The sequence below is a fragment of the Ovis canadensis genome, chromosome 25, assembly GCF_042477335.2.
Source record: "Ovis canadensis isolate MfBH-ARS-UI-01 breed Bighorn chromosome 25, ARS-UI_OviCan_v2, whole genome shotgun sequence".
In the NCBI taxonomy this organism is placed as follows: Eukaryota; Metazoa; Chordata; class Mammalia; order Artiodactyla; family Bovidae; genus Ovis; species Ovis canadensis.
The window spans coordinates 40099434-40116324 of NC_091269.1; the positions used below are offsets into that span (position 1 = coordinate 40099434).

Consider the following 16891-nt stretch of genomic DNA (forward strand, 5'->3'; position numbering starts at 1 on the left):
CTATAAAATACCAGGATGACTGTTTTTTTTTTTTTTTCTTTTTTATGAGTACATACCATAATACTAGGAAATTAAGCCCTATATATCTTAGTGAAGGTAACTGAGGACTCTGGAGAAAGATGGAAACTAATAGATCACCAAGCTACCACAATTCCACAAAAAAGAAAAGCTCCCTGTGAGGAGCCAGGCATTCCACAATCATCGAAGAAAATAAGAAATTGGCAATTATGGGGTAAAGTGTTTTGTTCCTACTATCAAAAGTTGCTTTTTCTGATCATTTTTCAGATCCACATTATTTACATGAATAAAAAAGTACATAAAAGTGTTGCATCATTAATAATCACATTAATATCATCTCCCTTTTAACCACATAGAGCACTTTCTGAAAAGTCCCCTTCCTCGGGAGGGGGAGTGGGACTCAAAAAAATTTAGATAATAGATTGCTAAATGTTGAGCCCCACAAAACCAGATGACCAAAGTAATCTTATACTGAAAGACCGAGAGATCTGTATTTACAAAGCTCTTTGAAATACTCAAAAGGAAATGAAGTGTAACATTAGCACACACAAGTCTATGCACATATTGACATTCACAATTGTAAAAATAAAAATTTATTGAGTATTTCCTTTGCATGAGAAATGAATTTATTTTTCATACATCTCATCTTCAAAAACAATATAAAATAGATACTACTATTTTCTTCATTCTGAGCATTTTTGACTCCCTTTACTCATTTCTTCCACTTAATCTATTAGTAATAATAGATATTATTATTATCATAATTTTACAGATGAGGAAACTGAAAGAAATATAAACTAACTTTCCCAGGGTCATATGGGTACAAATTGTAGAACCCTATTTTGAACCAAAGTTTGTGTGTATCCAACCAAAGTCCACACATTTAACGTCTACATTATATTTCTAAAGCAGGGCCAAAAAAGGCAAGCCACTTGCTCAACCATTGTATTCACAAAACTCTTTCAACTCATTTTACTGAGTCTTTCTAAACCCACAATTGTCCCTTAGGTAGACTTGAGGAATATATTTTTAGCTACCACCCTCCTGCCACTTGCAATTTCCTGAGTATCCATGGTTACTGCTGCCTATATTGCAGACAATAACCTAGGGAAACTTTCTAGAAATTAGGATGTTCCCTTCACTGAAATATCAAAGAGACCAAGTGATAAGAGGCTGAATGAGGAGTAACTGCCTCTGTCTCTGGATTCTATGCTTGGAGACCTCAGAGTGTTGCCCAAAAAGGTCCTCCATGGTATGATTCTACTTAAGTAGAATCTGTGTCATCAACACAAAGTAATTCACTAGGGAGATTTTCAGGTTCTAAGCATCACTATGTAGTTTCCAAATAGTAACCAACCATCTGATTTTGTTATTGATGGAAAACTGTAGTATTGGGACATTTGAAAATGTGTAAGGCTTAAACAGATCTGATACTAAGCCTTACGGTCTTAAGTTTCATGAGTCATCTTCTATTAGAGGAATTATAATATCAACACCTTTACACTGACTGTGGCAATAGTTGGGCAAATAGATCTTAAGGGATGCTGACATTTGACCCACATTTACAAGCATGCTGTATGAGAATGTGTGTGGCTAGTGCCAGACGACCTGGAGCTTGCTTCCATTTCTATAGGACTTGCCTAAACTACTGAAATTCTTTTGAGTCTAATTAGATGGGGAAACAGTGGAAACAAAGGCTGACTATTTTTCTGGGCTCCAAAATCACTGCAGATGGTGACTGCAGCCATGAAATTAAAAGATGCTTACTCCTTGGAAGGAAAGTTATGACCAGCCCTAGATAGCATATTGAAAAGCAGAGACATTACTTTGCCAACAAAGGTCCATCTAGTCAAGGCTATGGTTTTTCCAGTGGTCATGTGTGGATGTGAGAGTTAGACTAAAGAAAGCTGAGTGCCAAAGAACTGATGCTTTAGAACTGTGGTGTTGGAGAAGACTCTTTTGAGAGTCCCTTGGACTGCAAGGAGATCCAACCAGTCCATCCTAAAGAGATCAGTCCTGGGTGTTCATTGGAAGGACTGATGCTGAAGCTGAAACCCCAGTACTTTGGCCACCTCATGCGAAGAGTTGACTCACTGGAAAAGACCCTGATGCTGGGAGGGATTGGGGGCAGGAGGAGAAGGGGACGACAGAGGATGAGATGGCTGGATGGCATTACCGACTTGATGTACATGAGTTTGGGTGAACTCCGGGAGTTGGTGATGGACAGGGAGGACTGGTGTGCAGCAATTTATGGGGTCGCAAAGAGTCAGACATGATTGAGCGACTGAACTGAACTGAGAATTATAAGTTACTATCCCATCTCTCTTTGCTCAGTTCTCTAAGTTCAGAACACCCTTTTAAGAACACCATTTTTTTTCCATAGGAAACTATTTGCAGTTTCTGAAGACTTCAGTGACTTAAAAATACTTCATATGCATAAGGTCAGAGCATTTTTTCATGCATAAATATTGTTTTACCAGAACTCATATATGCTGCTTAGATTTTGTCATATGTCTTTTTCCAATAGTCATATATGGATGTGAGAGTTGGAATATAACTCTGGGTGTTCATTGGAAGGACTGATGTTGAAGCTGAAACTCTAATACTTTGGCCACCTGATGCATGGAGCTGGCTCACTTGAAAAGACCCTGATGTTGGGAAAGATTGAGGGCAGGAGGGGAAGGGGATGACAGAGGATGAGGTGTTGGATGGCATCACTGACTCGATGGGCATGGGTTTGGGTGGACTCCTGGAGTTGGTTATGGAAAGGGAGGCCTGGCATGCTGCAGTTCATGGGGTCACAGAGTCAGACACGACTGAGCAACTGAACTGAGTTCCCTGATTACTAAAATCAAGGGGAAAAATAAAAACCTTCAGGGCTTCTCTTAGATAAAACACCAACTTGGAAACTTTTCATGGGGAAAGATAGAGGGCAGGAGGAGAAGGGGATGACAGAGGATGAGATGGTTGGATGGCAGCACTGGCTCAATGGACATGAGTTTGGGCAAACTCCAGGAGATAGTGAAGGACAGGGAAGCCTGGTGTGCTGCAGTCCACAGTGTCACAAAGATTTGGACACGACTTAACGACTAAACAAAAACAGCAATTTGGAAACATTCTCTAAAGTGTTAATGATAACTGGCACAGCTCTGTTTAAAAAGAAAATGTACCTTAGCTTATATTTAATAAAATCTTTAAGAAGATTTTTTTAGGACTTACAAAAAATATTATTATCAAGTTTAAGAATTTTATTATCTTAGGAGTCTATTTTAATCTCTCTCCAATTTGAGTTTTTAAAATAAAAGATGTCTATTTCATCCTTGCTAAGGGCATGAACTGAATAAACAATAACTCTGAAGAATGCTCTATAAACCTAGAGCAAACCCACTCTTCTGCGTCACTCTGGGATGCCTGATCATTGGTTAGAACCAGGTGTTGGTCCAGTGAGTATGTTTAATAATTAAGATAATCACTAATTTCCACTGATGTTCCTTTGCCATCTCATAAGGCATGCACTATTGGTCTCTTAGTATTTTGCGCTCTCATTGAGTGTGGAACGTAAATCATTGTTTGTTGGTTACAGACCTTACAATGCCCAGTGGCATTTGCCACCAATGACAGCAGTAACAGACGATGTTGAGCCAAAGCTACTGGAAGTGCAATGCATAAAGTAAAATGATAATAAACAATTGTCACTCCATTACTAAACACTGCCCGAAATTGGTTCTAGTACATGTTTGATATAGCAGAGTCTGCATAATCCAAGAACCAAACAAGCATTTTTTCCTTCATAACGGCTGCAGACAAAAAGGAATCAAACACTTGTCTTATTCAGTGACCAGGAATTCTTCATTGAGCATGGCATGAGTATTCAAATACGTATTGACAGATTCTGACTTTGAAATCTTATGATATCTTTCCAAATTAATGATTCTTGGGAAATATGTCAAAAGATATACACAGTCCAATGGACCAAAGTTCAGGAAATGCTATATTGAATGCAGAGACAAAGTTTCAAATAGTCATAAGACTGAATTTATTAATATATTCAAAGCATAAGGATGTAATTATAAGAAATATGGGACTATTAGGGATATAAGATGCCTGGGAGCAAACATATCTAAATATGATCTTAGCTCTGGTCAGGTAATACAAGTAGAGGACAGATTTAAGCCATTCTCCTTCACTAGTCATATAAACTTCAGGTACATACATCTTAGCACATACATCTATCTTGTGGGATCTTGGTTCCCCGACCAGGGATCAACCTCATGCTCTTTGCAATGGAAGCACAGCGTTCTAACCACTGGACCTCCAGGGAATTCTCAATATGCGATGTTCTTAAATGTATCTGTTCCATACATCTCCAAATTTTATGACACTGTATTTAATAATAGTAATAATGATAATGATGATAATTGCTATAGTGATAATAATGACCCTGTTGCCAGCAATTTGATTAAAGGAGACTTTTCTTTCTATAGGGCTTTCCTAATGGCTCAGACATTAAAGAATCTGAGTATTGATTTTGTAAGTAGTGGGAAGTAGGACCCAATTCACTCAACAGTACATACCCAAGAGAAATGAAAAACATATGTCTACACAAAAATCTGTAAACAAGTATTCATAGCAACAGCAATCATAAGTTCTCAATAACAGTAAGTAATGACTGAGAACTTACTGTGAGCTAGGCACCAGGTTAAGAATGCTTTTCATTAATTTAGTTGATTCCCACAGCAATCTTCATGTAGAGAATACTATTATGACCCTCACTTTACAAATTGAGGGACAGAGGTAAAGAAAGGCTAAGTGAGTTCCCCAGGAACCCAGCAAGGAAGTGGCTGATTCAGATGCATTCCCAGGCAGTCTCAGATACCATGCTATACTACCTGGCTTTAGACCTACCTGCTATATAGTCCGTCCTGCAGTTGTAAGTTATTAGTGGCTAGGAAATCAAGGTTCCATGAACTCACAAAGTAGAACATCTGAGTATTTCAAAAATTGATTAACATATTTGGAGGGACGTGTGTGTGTTTGTGTGTGTGTGTGTGTGTGCGTGTGTGTGTGTGTGTATTTTGGGTGGGCAGAAGGAAGCATTATAGAAAGGGAGGAAATAGAGGCATATTGCCTCAGAATTTGATTATTTTCCCCTAGAACTTCAGAGTACATTTACAACTTCATGGATTCTCTTTTTCACTCTGAACAAACAGGTACACATTTCACTTTGATATTCCCATGACTACTATAACGACCACAAGTGGCATGGGGTGAGTCACTGCCTAATGAGAAATGGCTTCACTGAGAGCTCTCAAGGTGGAAGAAATCATTCCCCTCACAATGCTGCCCAGCATCCTGAGACTCCTGTCTCTGGGCTTTACAGAAGTAGTTCTAGATCCAGGGGTCCCCCCGGGAGACACTTTCTGGAGTGTTAAGGAAAGGGCCTAGCACACAGCTCTCCCCTCAGGGAAGTGACTTACCCGGTCAGTTTTCCCTTCAGTCTGAATGCTGGTGTGACTGCGGACCTCATGATCCTCTTCCAGGTCAGAAACATCCTCTAGTTCTTCTGGAGTCTATAAAAAGAAAGCAAAACACTGTCGTTGGAAATGAAAACTGGTAGTCTGGCAGTACCTCAGCAAGCACAGAGTTAGTTACCAATATGACCCAGCAACTCCTCTCCTAGGTACTTATGTAAGCAGTTCTTTGCAGGAAACTGCCCTCAGCAGGAGGTCTTCACTGATGGCTCAGATGGTAAAGAATCTGCCTGGACCCTGTACCTGGGCACAATCCCTGGGTCAGGAAGATCCCTTGGAGAAGGGAATGGGAACCCACTCCAGTACTGGAGAATTCCATGGACAGAGAAGCTCCTTTCCTTGTCACTTTAGCAAAGCCATACTGTAACTAAAATTTAAGCCAGGGACTCCCATGCTCTACTCATCTCCCCCGCCAAGCACACCTTTCAGATCTTTTAATCAAATGATATCTTGCCTAACTTGTCAGGTCTTTCCATAGATTATAGCAGTAGAAATGAAGAATAAGCATGACCAAATATTTTCCCTAGTTTTCTATCCAGTAATCTCATGACCAAACTGTGTGAATAAGATAGCACCTAGAGGAATATCACAAGAATTCACTGAGCCTGCATAGAGGGGGATGGTGATGACCTTGACCCCCATCTCAATGATTAATTGAGATTACGTCCCTTCTTTCCTTTAAATGTTTTTATAATCTAGCAGAATCTTTGGACATGGTATTTGGGGGACGTTGAGTCAACTATCTCCCTAAATTGCCAGCAATTTGATTAAAGGAGACTTTTCTTTCTATAGGGCTTTCCTGGTGGCTCAGACGTTAAAGAATCTGAGTATTGATTTTGTAAGCAGTGAGAAGTAGGACCCAATTCACTCAACAGTACATACCCAAGAGAAATGAAAAACATATGTCTACACAAAAATCTGTAAACAAGTATTCATAGCAACAGCAATCATAATGACCAAGAAACATATCTAGTGATGAATGAAAAACCATGGTAAATCCCTACAAAGGAATATTACTTGAATATTATAAAAAGGAATGAAGTACTAATATATACTGTAACATGGTAAACTTTGAAAATATTATGCTAAGTGAAACAAGTCAATCACAAAATGGCACATATTATATGGTTCTATTTATTTGGAATTCAAGAATAGCCATGTGTATAGACACAGAGATTTGATTAGTGGTTCCTAAAGCAGAGAGTGGAAGAGGGGGTTGGGAGCCATGACTGCTAATGGGTATGCAGTTTCATGCCCACTGGGGTATAAAATGGCATGGCATTTCATGGGATGGCATTGATATGAAATGGAATGGCAACAATGTTCTACAATCAGAAGTAGTAATGATCACACACTCTTGTGAATATTTAAAATATTTTCAATGGTGATGTTTATAGTATATTAATTATGTCCCAATAAATTCTGATAGAAAAAGAAAGCAAAAATGATCAGAAGGATGTTTTCCTCAGAGTAGCAATTTGGCTAACCACTATGTGGCTACCACAAATCAAGGTGTTTACATATGACAAATAAATGGAATAACTATTATTAAAACCATATGATATCAAAACACAAAAAATTGAGAAATTAAATTTTCTTAGAACATAATAATTTAACATGAACTTTAGGGATTAGTCTACATAGTTAATCTACTTCCATTGCTTTTTTTTTTTTTTTTTCAATTTCAGCTTAAACATCTTTTATTCAGGGAGGTGTCTTGCTTACAAATCCCCTAGATTGGCTTGAGCTCCTCTTCCAAGCATTTCCTGATGCCCTCTACTTTCACTAGATAGTGTTCACCATACTTTATTTTAGCACTGGTTGTTGAATTGGGAAGTAAACTGTTGAACTATCTGTTCTTTGAGGTAAGGACTCAATCTGCTCTGCTTCCTACCATCTCACCACAACCTAGCACATACGTGGTTTTAAATGGATGAAGAAAAATTGTCAGTGATAGCCCAAAACCTGGTTGGATATGAGCAAAACAAAACATAGCAACAGCAACAACAAACAGCTGTCCTCACTGTATCTCTATTGTGCTGCTATCTTCCTGTATTTCAAACTAATTTTTTAAACTGTTTTTTGTTGTTTTTCTCAGTTCCAGGTTACCATTCCCTTAGTCCCTCTGAGGCAATAATTTAATGATACCAGTCATTAATGCAAACATAAGTACTGTACAGCAAAATTGTTATTACAAATATAAAGTATTTAATGAGAATTAATTTAGTATTATAGTTTACACAGTCTGAATTTTAAACTATGATTCCTTTGCTACAAAGCTCTGGTGAGAAATCCAAAATATAAACATTTAGGTGTCATGACAAACATCCAAAAGTGAAAATGGAAGGTCTCCTGTATATACACCTAGCTGTTGAAGACTGGAAAGGGTCAGGACCTACCTCCTCAGAATGGCTCTGGTTTCCCTCAAACCTTGCTCTACACACAGGCCCTTCACTTCCTTTCAGTATTGTGAAGAGCATTGATTCCACTGGGGCCACTCCAGGCATGGGGACTTGAAATGATTAGCTCATACTGTGGAGCAAAACTACCAATCTCCTAAACACTTATGGCGTCAGATTCTTTCTCAGTTCACAGATCTTTCACCAGAACTTTGTTATTGTTCTCCAGTACTTGCACTGAGCATCTCCTATCACTCTGCATTAATTTCAACTGACTCTTATTAGATATTAATATCTTCCCCCTCACCAAAGCCCCCAGTGTGCTGAGTAGTTATATGTTGATCTCTACATGCAGTCCTTCTTTGCTGAAACTACCTGCAGCTATGATCACAGGAAAGTTATCATTCTTCTTAAGTCATAATAGCATGAGTTCACCATGCTGCTGCTGCTGCTAAGTCGCTTCAGTCGTGTCCGACTCTGTGCGACCCCATAGATGGCAGCCTGCCAGGCTCCTCCATCCCTGGGATTCTCCAGGCAAGAACACTGGAGTGGGTTGCCATTTCCTTCTCCAATGCATGAAAGTGAAAAGTCAAAGTGAAGTCGCTCAGTCGTGTCCGACTCTTAGCAACCCCATGGACTACAGCCTACCAGGCTCTTCCATCCATGGGATTTTCCAGGCAAGAGTACTGGAGTGGGGTGCCATTGCCTTCTCTGGAGTTCACCATGAGGGAATTTCTATACAATCACATATTTCATTATTAGCTAATTTTTGTGTATTCTTCCCAAGTATTCTTCAGAAAGGCTTTTTATAATTTTTTCTCTTGATTTATCACCAGCCCCTGTAATATCTGAATAGACTCAACTGATCAAATTCCCTTTCTTGAGCCCTGTTATTTTGCAACTGCCAGCTGTCTGGGGTCTCTACTGTGATATTTCTTATAAATGTCTTTGCTTATTACTTGCGTTATATTCTATCATACAACCCAAGTTCTGTGGTGAGACAGAGCTTCATCACCAATCCCAGTACTTTGTACAGTTCAAAAAAATAGTGACATAACAGAAATTAAGAGCAACTGCTCCTCAGAAATCACAAGTATCATTTTTGTTAGTGATACTGCAGGAAATGATATCCCTATCATTTATGCCCACATACGTGTATACTTTTCCTTAACAGGGGACTGATAGTGTTCTTGCAAAACCACCACAACTGACTTCTCCTCATCATGAAAAAAAAAAATAAATAAATATCATGGGGCAGCGTTCAAAACACCTGCTGGTAGCATTTTGCATTTTGTAAGGCAAGCAGCTGGATGGTATTTTAAAAATAAACAGTTACATACATAGTGTTATAGTTTAAATGGAAACTAAGAAAGAAGTAGGAGTACTTAATCATTTTGGGGATATATATTAACTTCAGTTTGAAGAAAAATAATAATAGAAAGAGTAAACATCTTAAAAAGGAATGATGGAGGTTTGGCAGCCCCATATTGTACATTCCTGGAAACAGCTTGCTTTGTTTTTACTTATTTAGTCACTTTGGAAGTTTAAACTTCTGGAAGGTTTGTGTATGTGTCTGTGTGTGTAACTTGTGTATGTTTCCAGTCAATTTCCATCCTGTCTGAAGTGAAACCAACTATCTTAGATCAGTGTCAAGTAGGAGAAAGACCATAAACTGGTGAGCAATGCAGACCTGAATTTGAATTCTGCCTCTCCAGTTAGCTTGTTGGGGAATATGGATAATGAGACATAATCCTGAAGATTGTTGTGAGATTCAGTTGTACTAAGATGTTTAAACAAGTGCTTAGCCCACAGACATACCTGGGGTGCAACAAAGGTTGCTTCTTTTTGTCTACTGTTCCCTTCTTTCTTCACTAACTTATCCCTCGTCATATCACAAGTCTTTATAGTTTTTGATAAAACTTCTGTGGCACTTTGGATACCTCCATTTTACTTCACATCTGTTACTCTGGATTGATACAATACTCATCGCTAACTCTAGTTACATTTTCCTGATTTTGAATATAAAACATCATTGTGCTAATAGGGTTTAGTATAATTAAATATACACTGCTTTCTTCTAGATTTCAAGTAAAGATCACGTTTGATCCAATTTTAATCATGTGTAAGAGTAAGATACTCTCTTAAACTGGCCCTAGCAAAGATAACACTCTTCACATTCTCAAGGATGATAGAAATGACTTTCCTTTCCTAAGCTGAACTGTCTTTAAACCAGACCCATAGGAAGATACTCTATTTTATTGTGGAAAAAGTGATAATAAATTCTATTACTCATTTATTTCCCTTATTAGAATTCAGGATATCTATTCTATATTTTTCCAATGCTTGCTTATTGCGAACCCTTCCTTAGGCAACCCAAAGTGACTTGAAATAAGCTAAATTTTCCTCATCTTAAAGTGGAAAAAAATATTATCTAATTCTTAGGGCTATTGTGAAGATAAAATAACATGATGGACTAGAACATTATTCAGTTTCTAGAAAATACTGAATGTTCAGTATTATTTATGATTATTATAAATTATTATTGTAGTACTTTAAGATCTCGCTTTATTTATATAAAGGAATCCAAAAACAAGTATAGTCAGACTTGAAAATAGGCTGAGGTTTTCATACAGAAACTGAGTGTGCAATAAACAGTAGTGGTACATTAAACTTCAAGGACACAATCAATTAGTGGTGTGAGTGTATGTGAATATATGTGAATATATATACATGCACACACACACATATATAAGCTTAAATATGTATTTATTTATTGAGATACATAATGACTGCATTCATATTCTTCCTCCTCCTCCACACCAAGGAGCTCAGTGCTTACTAAAGGCTTATAAATTCTTTCAGCATCCTTAGTGAAACAAGTAGGCAGTATTATTATACATTAAAATTCACTTGCTCAAGGCTATAAATGCTTAATCCTGAAATATAAGAAAATAAATTTGTGGTCACTAAAACAACAAAAATAAGGGAAGGGCAAGAGGGAGAAGATGTGGGTGGGAAGAGAAAGAAGTTAAGAAAAAGAAAAAAAAAAGTCTAGGAAATCAGACTCATGCTCGGTATTTCCCTAAGCTTTAAGGCTGAATTCTAAATCATATAGAGGACTTGATGGCAATTCATACTTCTCTGGTTACCCCTCAAGGCCGTACTACAATCAAGTAACTGCCAGAGCAATGTCAGCAGTGGTCTGACACTCAGAGAAGGAATGATGCTGTGGATAGCATTCTGAAAGAAGAAGCTGAAACAGCATGCTCAGTGAGATTATCTTAGCTGAGCTGATAACAAAGAAGGGGAGCGAACAGAATTCAAATACATTTTAAAATGAGGAAAAGATATAAAAATAACACAATTCAAATTATGGAAAGCTAAAATGAGTGAACACACGCACGCACTCACATATGCACGCATCCCGCCCCCCGCCACTCCATCCAAGAAATCAATATTCTGTTCTTAGCATTATTGACAAGGTTTTTGATCCATTTTCTGAGCCTTCTTTCTTCTAGTTTCTAGGTCCTATAAATTATTTAAAGAGTCACATTTTGGAAAAATGTAACAATCACATTTAACTGTCAAACATTTCAAAATATTTCCAGAAAATGAAGTAAACAACATGTTGTGTATTACAGACTTTTTTTTAATGACGGAACCCTGGAATCAATCTTTGAGGGAGAGGCCCACTAACTTATAGCTTTATAAAGTTGTACAACTGATTCTGATATGCAGTTCTTCATGAGAACTACTGGTCTGATATTAAATTTAGTTTTTTGATTGGTTTAGGCTTCAGTTAAGTGTCACTGTAATATGAGTTGCAAGATGGCAGCATCAGTAGTTTATCAGGGATTTTCCCTGTCACCTGAGATGTAGGCATTTTACTTTCTAAGTATGCCTTCCATTGCTTGTCAGTTGGAGGGTTAATTTATCACATACTTGGACAGATAATATGTAGGTGGCCAGAAGCCATTTTGACTATTCAGCTGAATGATACAATCGGCTGGAGTTGCCAGAGTTGTCAGAGATAAAGGGCTTTATTGCTCCTGGCGAGCATGATGGATTCACAACACATGGACTTTATTCTACTCTCCAAATATGCCCCAATCATTAGTTCATGGCACATCAAGACTTTGGCTCCAAGCATGTACTGCTTTCTTGCCTGACATACATTCCTCCTTCAGCTTTCACACTGCTGGACCTTTCTACTATGGGAGTTCAGATAGCTATGTTTAACGCTATAGAGTTTCCCCTGGTCAGGCCATCTGAAGTTAACCCTTTTTCCTACTTCATTTATTAACTGTATCACCCTTTTCTCTCTTTTCTTAGCCCTCTTGCTATGATCATATGAAATTATATTTTTCTTTTTTTTTGAGGGGAGGAGATACATTTTGGTCTTGCCCCAGAATATAACACCCATGAGAATAGGGATGCTTTCTGTCTTACTTATCATTCTGAGCACCCCAAACACCATATACTAGTTACTCAGTAACGATATCCTAACTGAATAATGAAATGAATAATTTAATGACCATTCAATCCCTGGGTCAGGAAGATCCCCTGAGGAAGGAAATGGCAATCCACTCCAGTATTCTTGCCTGGAAAATCCCATGGATGGAGGAGCCTGGTGGGCTACAGTCCATGGGGTCACAAAGAGCTGGACACAACTGAGCAGCTAACACACACAGGCTTTGGTATGAATGTCAGAAGAAAGTCTTAGGAACATTGTGGAACTATGGAGTAAGGCTTTCCTTTCTCCCTTCAGTAGGTGTTGATTTAATAATACCTTGCCCAAGGGAAAGTTTGAAGAAAAGATTACTGGGTTTTTTAAAAGAAAGGCTGTGAAAAATTAAAAAAAAATAAAAAAATTTAAAAAAAAATAAAAGAAAGGCTGTGAAAGTGCTGCACTCAATATGCCAGCAAATTTGGAAAACTCAGCAGTGGCCACAGAACTGAAAAAGGTCAGTTTTCATTCCAATTCCAAAGAAAGGCAATGCCAAAAAATGCTCAAATTACTGCACAGTTACACTCATCTCACATGCTAGTAAAGTAATGCTCAAAATTCTCCAAGCCAGGCTTCAGCAATACATGAACCACGAACACCCTGATGTTCAAGCTGATTTTAGAAAAGGCAGAGGAACCAGAGATCAAATTGCCAACATCCGCTGGATCATGGAAAAAGCAAGAGAGTTCCAGAAAAGCATCTATTTCTGCTTTATTGACTATGCCAAAGCCTTTGACTCTGTGGATCACAATAAACTGTAGAAAATTCTGAGAGAGATGGGAATACCAGACCACCTAACCTGCCTCTTGAGAAATCTGTATGCAGGTCAGGAAGCAACAGTTAGAACTGGACATGGAACAACAGACTGGTTCCAAATGGGAAAAGGAGTACGTCAAGGCTGTATATCGTCACCCTGCTTATTTAACTTATATGCAGAGTACAACATGAGAAACGCTGGACTGGAAGAAGCACAAGCTGGAATCAAGATTGCCGGTTATATCAATAACCTCAGATATGCAGATGACACCATCCTTATGGCAGAAAGTGAAGAGGAGCTAAAAAGCGTCTTGATGAAAGAGGAGAGTGAAAATGTTGGCTTAAAGCTCAACATTCAGAAAACGAAGATCATGGCATCTGGTCCCATCACTTCATGGGAAATAGATGGGGAAACAGTAGAAACAGTGTCAGACTTTATTTTTGGGGGGCTCCAAAATCACTGCAGATGGTGACTGCAGCCACAAAATTAAAAGATGCTTACTCCTTGGAAGAAAAGTTATGACCAACCTAGATAGTATATTCAAAAGCAGAGACATTCCTTTGCCGACTAAGGTCTGCCTAGTCAAGGCTATGGTTTTTCCTGTGGTCATGTATGGATGTGAGAGTTGGACTGTGAAGAAGGCTGAGCACTGAAGAATTGATGTGTTTGAACTGTGGTGTTGGAGAAGATTCTTGAGAGTCCCTTGGCGCTCAAGGAGATCCGACTAGTCCATTCTGAAGGAGATCAACCCTGGGATTTTTTTGGAAGGAATGATGCTAAAGCTGAAGCTCCAGTACTTTGGCCACCTCATCCAAAAAATTGACTCATTGGAAAAGACTCTGATGCTGGGAGGGATTGGGGGCAGGAGGAGAAGGGGACGACAGAGGATGAGATGGCTGGATGGCATCAGTGACTCAATGGATGTGAGTCTGAGTGAACTCCGTGAGTTGGTGATGGACAGGGAGGCCTGGCATGCTGCGATTCATGGGGTCGCAAAGAATCGGACATGACTGAGCGACTGAACTGAACTGAACTGATGGAAATTAGAGATAATAGATTTTGCACCTAGAAAAATTGTCTACAATTTCAATATTTTCAAACTTGGAAGACCAGAAGATGTGTAGGTATGCCATTAGCAGTGCAGTGTGGATATACTAAGACTTGAGAGAAAAATGTCATCTTTTAATCTCACACTAGATGTTCAAGTCTCACGAGAGTTCTGTGCCACAAACCTGTCATGGAAACAGAAAGCAGTAAACCTGAAGGAGTTAAATGGACTAGGACAATGGACATTTCATTGCTAACCCATGCGGGAAAATCACAAGAGACTTCTGGGTGTCTCTGATGCCCTGATATAGCCTAAGTTTCTAGAAAAGAATTTCCCAGGGTAGCTGGAAAGATATTTCGTGTATTGTCAGAATGCTACTAGACTTATGGTAGTAGATTGATGAAGTTACCTGGGTTTTCATTCTAAATTTGACACCAACTCAGTGTATGTTATTAGGCAAATCTCATAATTTTCCTCTGCTTCAATTTATTCACCTTTAAAATAGGACTGGAAATTAAGTAAAACTTGATAATTTCTGCAAGTGCTTTGAGTTTTAAGATTTTCGGAGTTTATGCTTAAACTGAAAGCATAACATTTACATTAATCTGGATGAAATGTTTCCTCTGCACTGAAAAGATCCTGATGCTGGCAAAGACTGAAGGCAAAAGGAGAAGGGGGTGGCAGAGGATGAGATGGTGAGATAGCATCACCAACTCAATGGACATGAATTTGAGCAAACTGCAGGAGATAGTGGAGGACAGAGGAATCTGGCATGCTGTAGTCCATGGGGTCGCAAAAAGTCAGACATGATTTAGTGACTAAACAGCAATAGCAAGGAGTACTCAATGGTAGGGGAGATTTGGAAAATAGGTCAAGGTCGGTTGATTCAAATATTTTTGTTGTTTAGTCACTAAGTTGTGTCTGGCTCTTTTGTGACCTGGTAGACTATAGCCTGCCAGGCTCTTCCATCCATGGGATTTCCCAGGCAAGAATACTGGAGTAGGTTGGCATTTCCTTCTCCAGGGGATTTTAACCCAAGAATTGAACCCATGTCTTCTGCATTGGCAGGTGGGTTCTTTACTGAGCCACTGAGCCACTCCAATTCATCATAGCAGTTAGAAACATGGTCAACCTGATGCATCTTCTCATTTTAACATAGAGTGAGAAGGCATCTAGCATCGTTCTCAATTTTATAACCTGAATCTCTCACATAGTAAAATAATAGGTGTGTGGAAAATATGCTTTTAATGAATGAATACATGGAAGAAAATTATAGGTAATAAAGAAGGATGAAAATAAAGATGTATTTCTCTATTTTTCCCAATAGAGCATTGGTGAATTTTTTCCTTTTAATCTTTTGAAAAATAATTCAAAACTGCCTTTAGGTACCATTATTATCCCTCTTTGTTTCACAAGCTATGTCCCTTTTCTTTCTTTCTTTCTTTCTTTTCCAGATGTTTAGAATATACCACTCTATGAATTATTTCATATGATGAAACTAAGATGCTTGGATATTATACCCCTTAGTTCAGTTCAGTTCAGTCACTCAGTCATGTCTTACTCTTTGCAACCCCATGGACTGCATGAAGCATGCCAGGCTTCCTTGTTTATCACTAACTCCTGGAGTTTGCTCAAACTCATGTCCATCAAGTTGGTGATGCCATCCAACCATCTCATCCTCTGTATGCCTTCTCCTCTTGCCTTCAATCTTTCCCAGCATCAGGGTCTTTTCCAATGAGTCAGTTCTTCTCATCAGGTGGCTGAAGTACTGGAGCTTCAGCTTTAGCATCAGTCCTTCCAATGAATATTCAAGACTGATTTCCTTTAGGATTGACTTGAGTCTCCTTGCAGTCCAAGGGACTCTCAAGAGTCTTCTCCAACATATACCCCTTAAAGCTACAACAATTAAAATACAGCTTGAGAAAGCAAAGACAGAATACAAAATATATACCCTAATGTAAGATAAAAAGAGTACATCTATAATGTATAAGAAAATCTGATCAAACATATAGTCACATAGGACATCTTAGGTGATAAATCTTGAACTTGAAGAAAATTGCTGTCTCAGGGGAGACACAGTCCTGAGCTTAAGTTGTTCATCTATTTCAAATGAATTAAGTCTCTATTTGTTCACTACTTAAATCAGACCAGCATTCATCAAAGAGCCAATCATTTGATACTTTACACTTGAGTCTGGATTATAACAATTTTTTCAAAGGCGATGATCATTGTAATCACTTAAGTTTTTACAAAGCCTTTCGAAGAACTTAGGTGGTGAAGTCGCTCAGTCATGTCCAACTCTTTGCGACCCCATGGACTGTAGCCCACCAGGCTCCTCTGTCCATAGGATTCTCCAGGCAAGAATACTGGAGTGGGTTGCCATTTCCTTCTCCAGGGAAATCTTCACGACCCAGGGATCAAACCCAGGTCTCCCACATTGCAGGCAGATGCTTTAACCTCTGAGCCACCAGGGAAGCCCTTAAGGGATAATAAAATCACATAGGGTAAATCACACTTTAAGCTCAAACCCTCCTTTTACCTAGAAGACTGTGGGAATCAACTCTTTGATCCTAAGACACTAAAGAGGCTAACAGCTGTAGAAAAGCACCCAGCAAGTCAGCAATATGGTCA

At 38.7% G+C, this 16891-nt stretch overlaps 1 protein-coding gene across 2 annotated transcripts in view; it reads right to left on the reverse strand.

The window, feature by feature from the left end:
- Window positions 1-16891, reverse strand: part of CTNNA3 (catenin alpha 3) — a 1891866-nt gene that overhangs the window by 206841 nt on the left and 1668134 nt on the right. For both annotated transcript variants that reach the window (XM_069571817.1, XM_069571818.1), the window contains exon 14: window positions 5496-5588. In XM_069571817.1, coding sequence (XP_069427918.1) covers window positions 5496-5588 — 93 coding nt within the window. The remainder of the gene's footprint in view (window positions 1-5495; window positions 5589-16891) is intronic.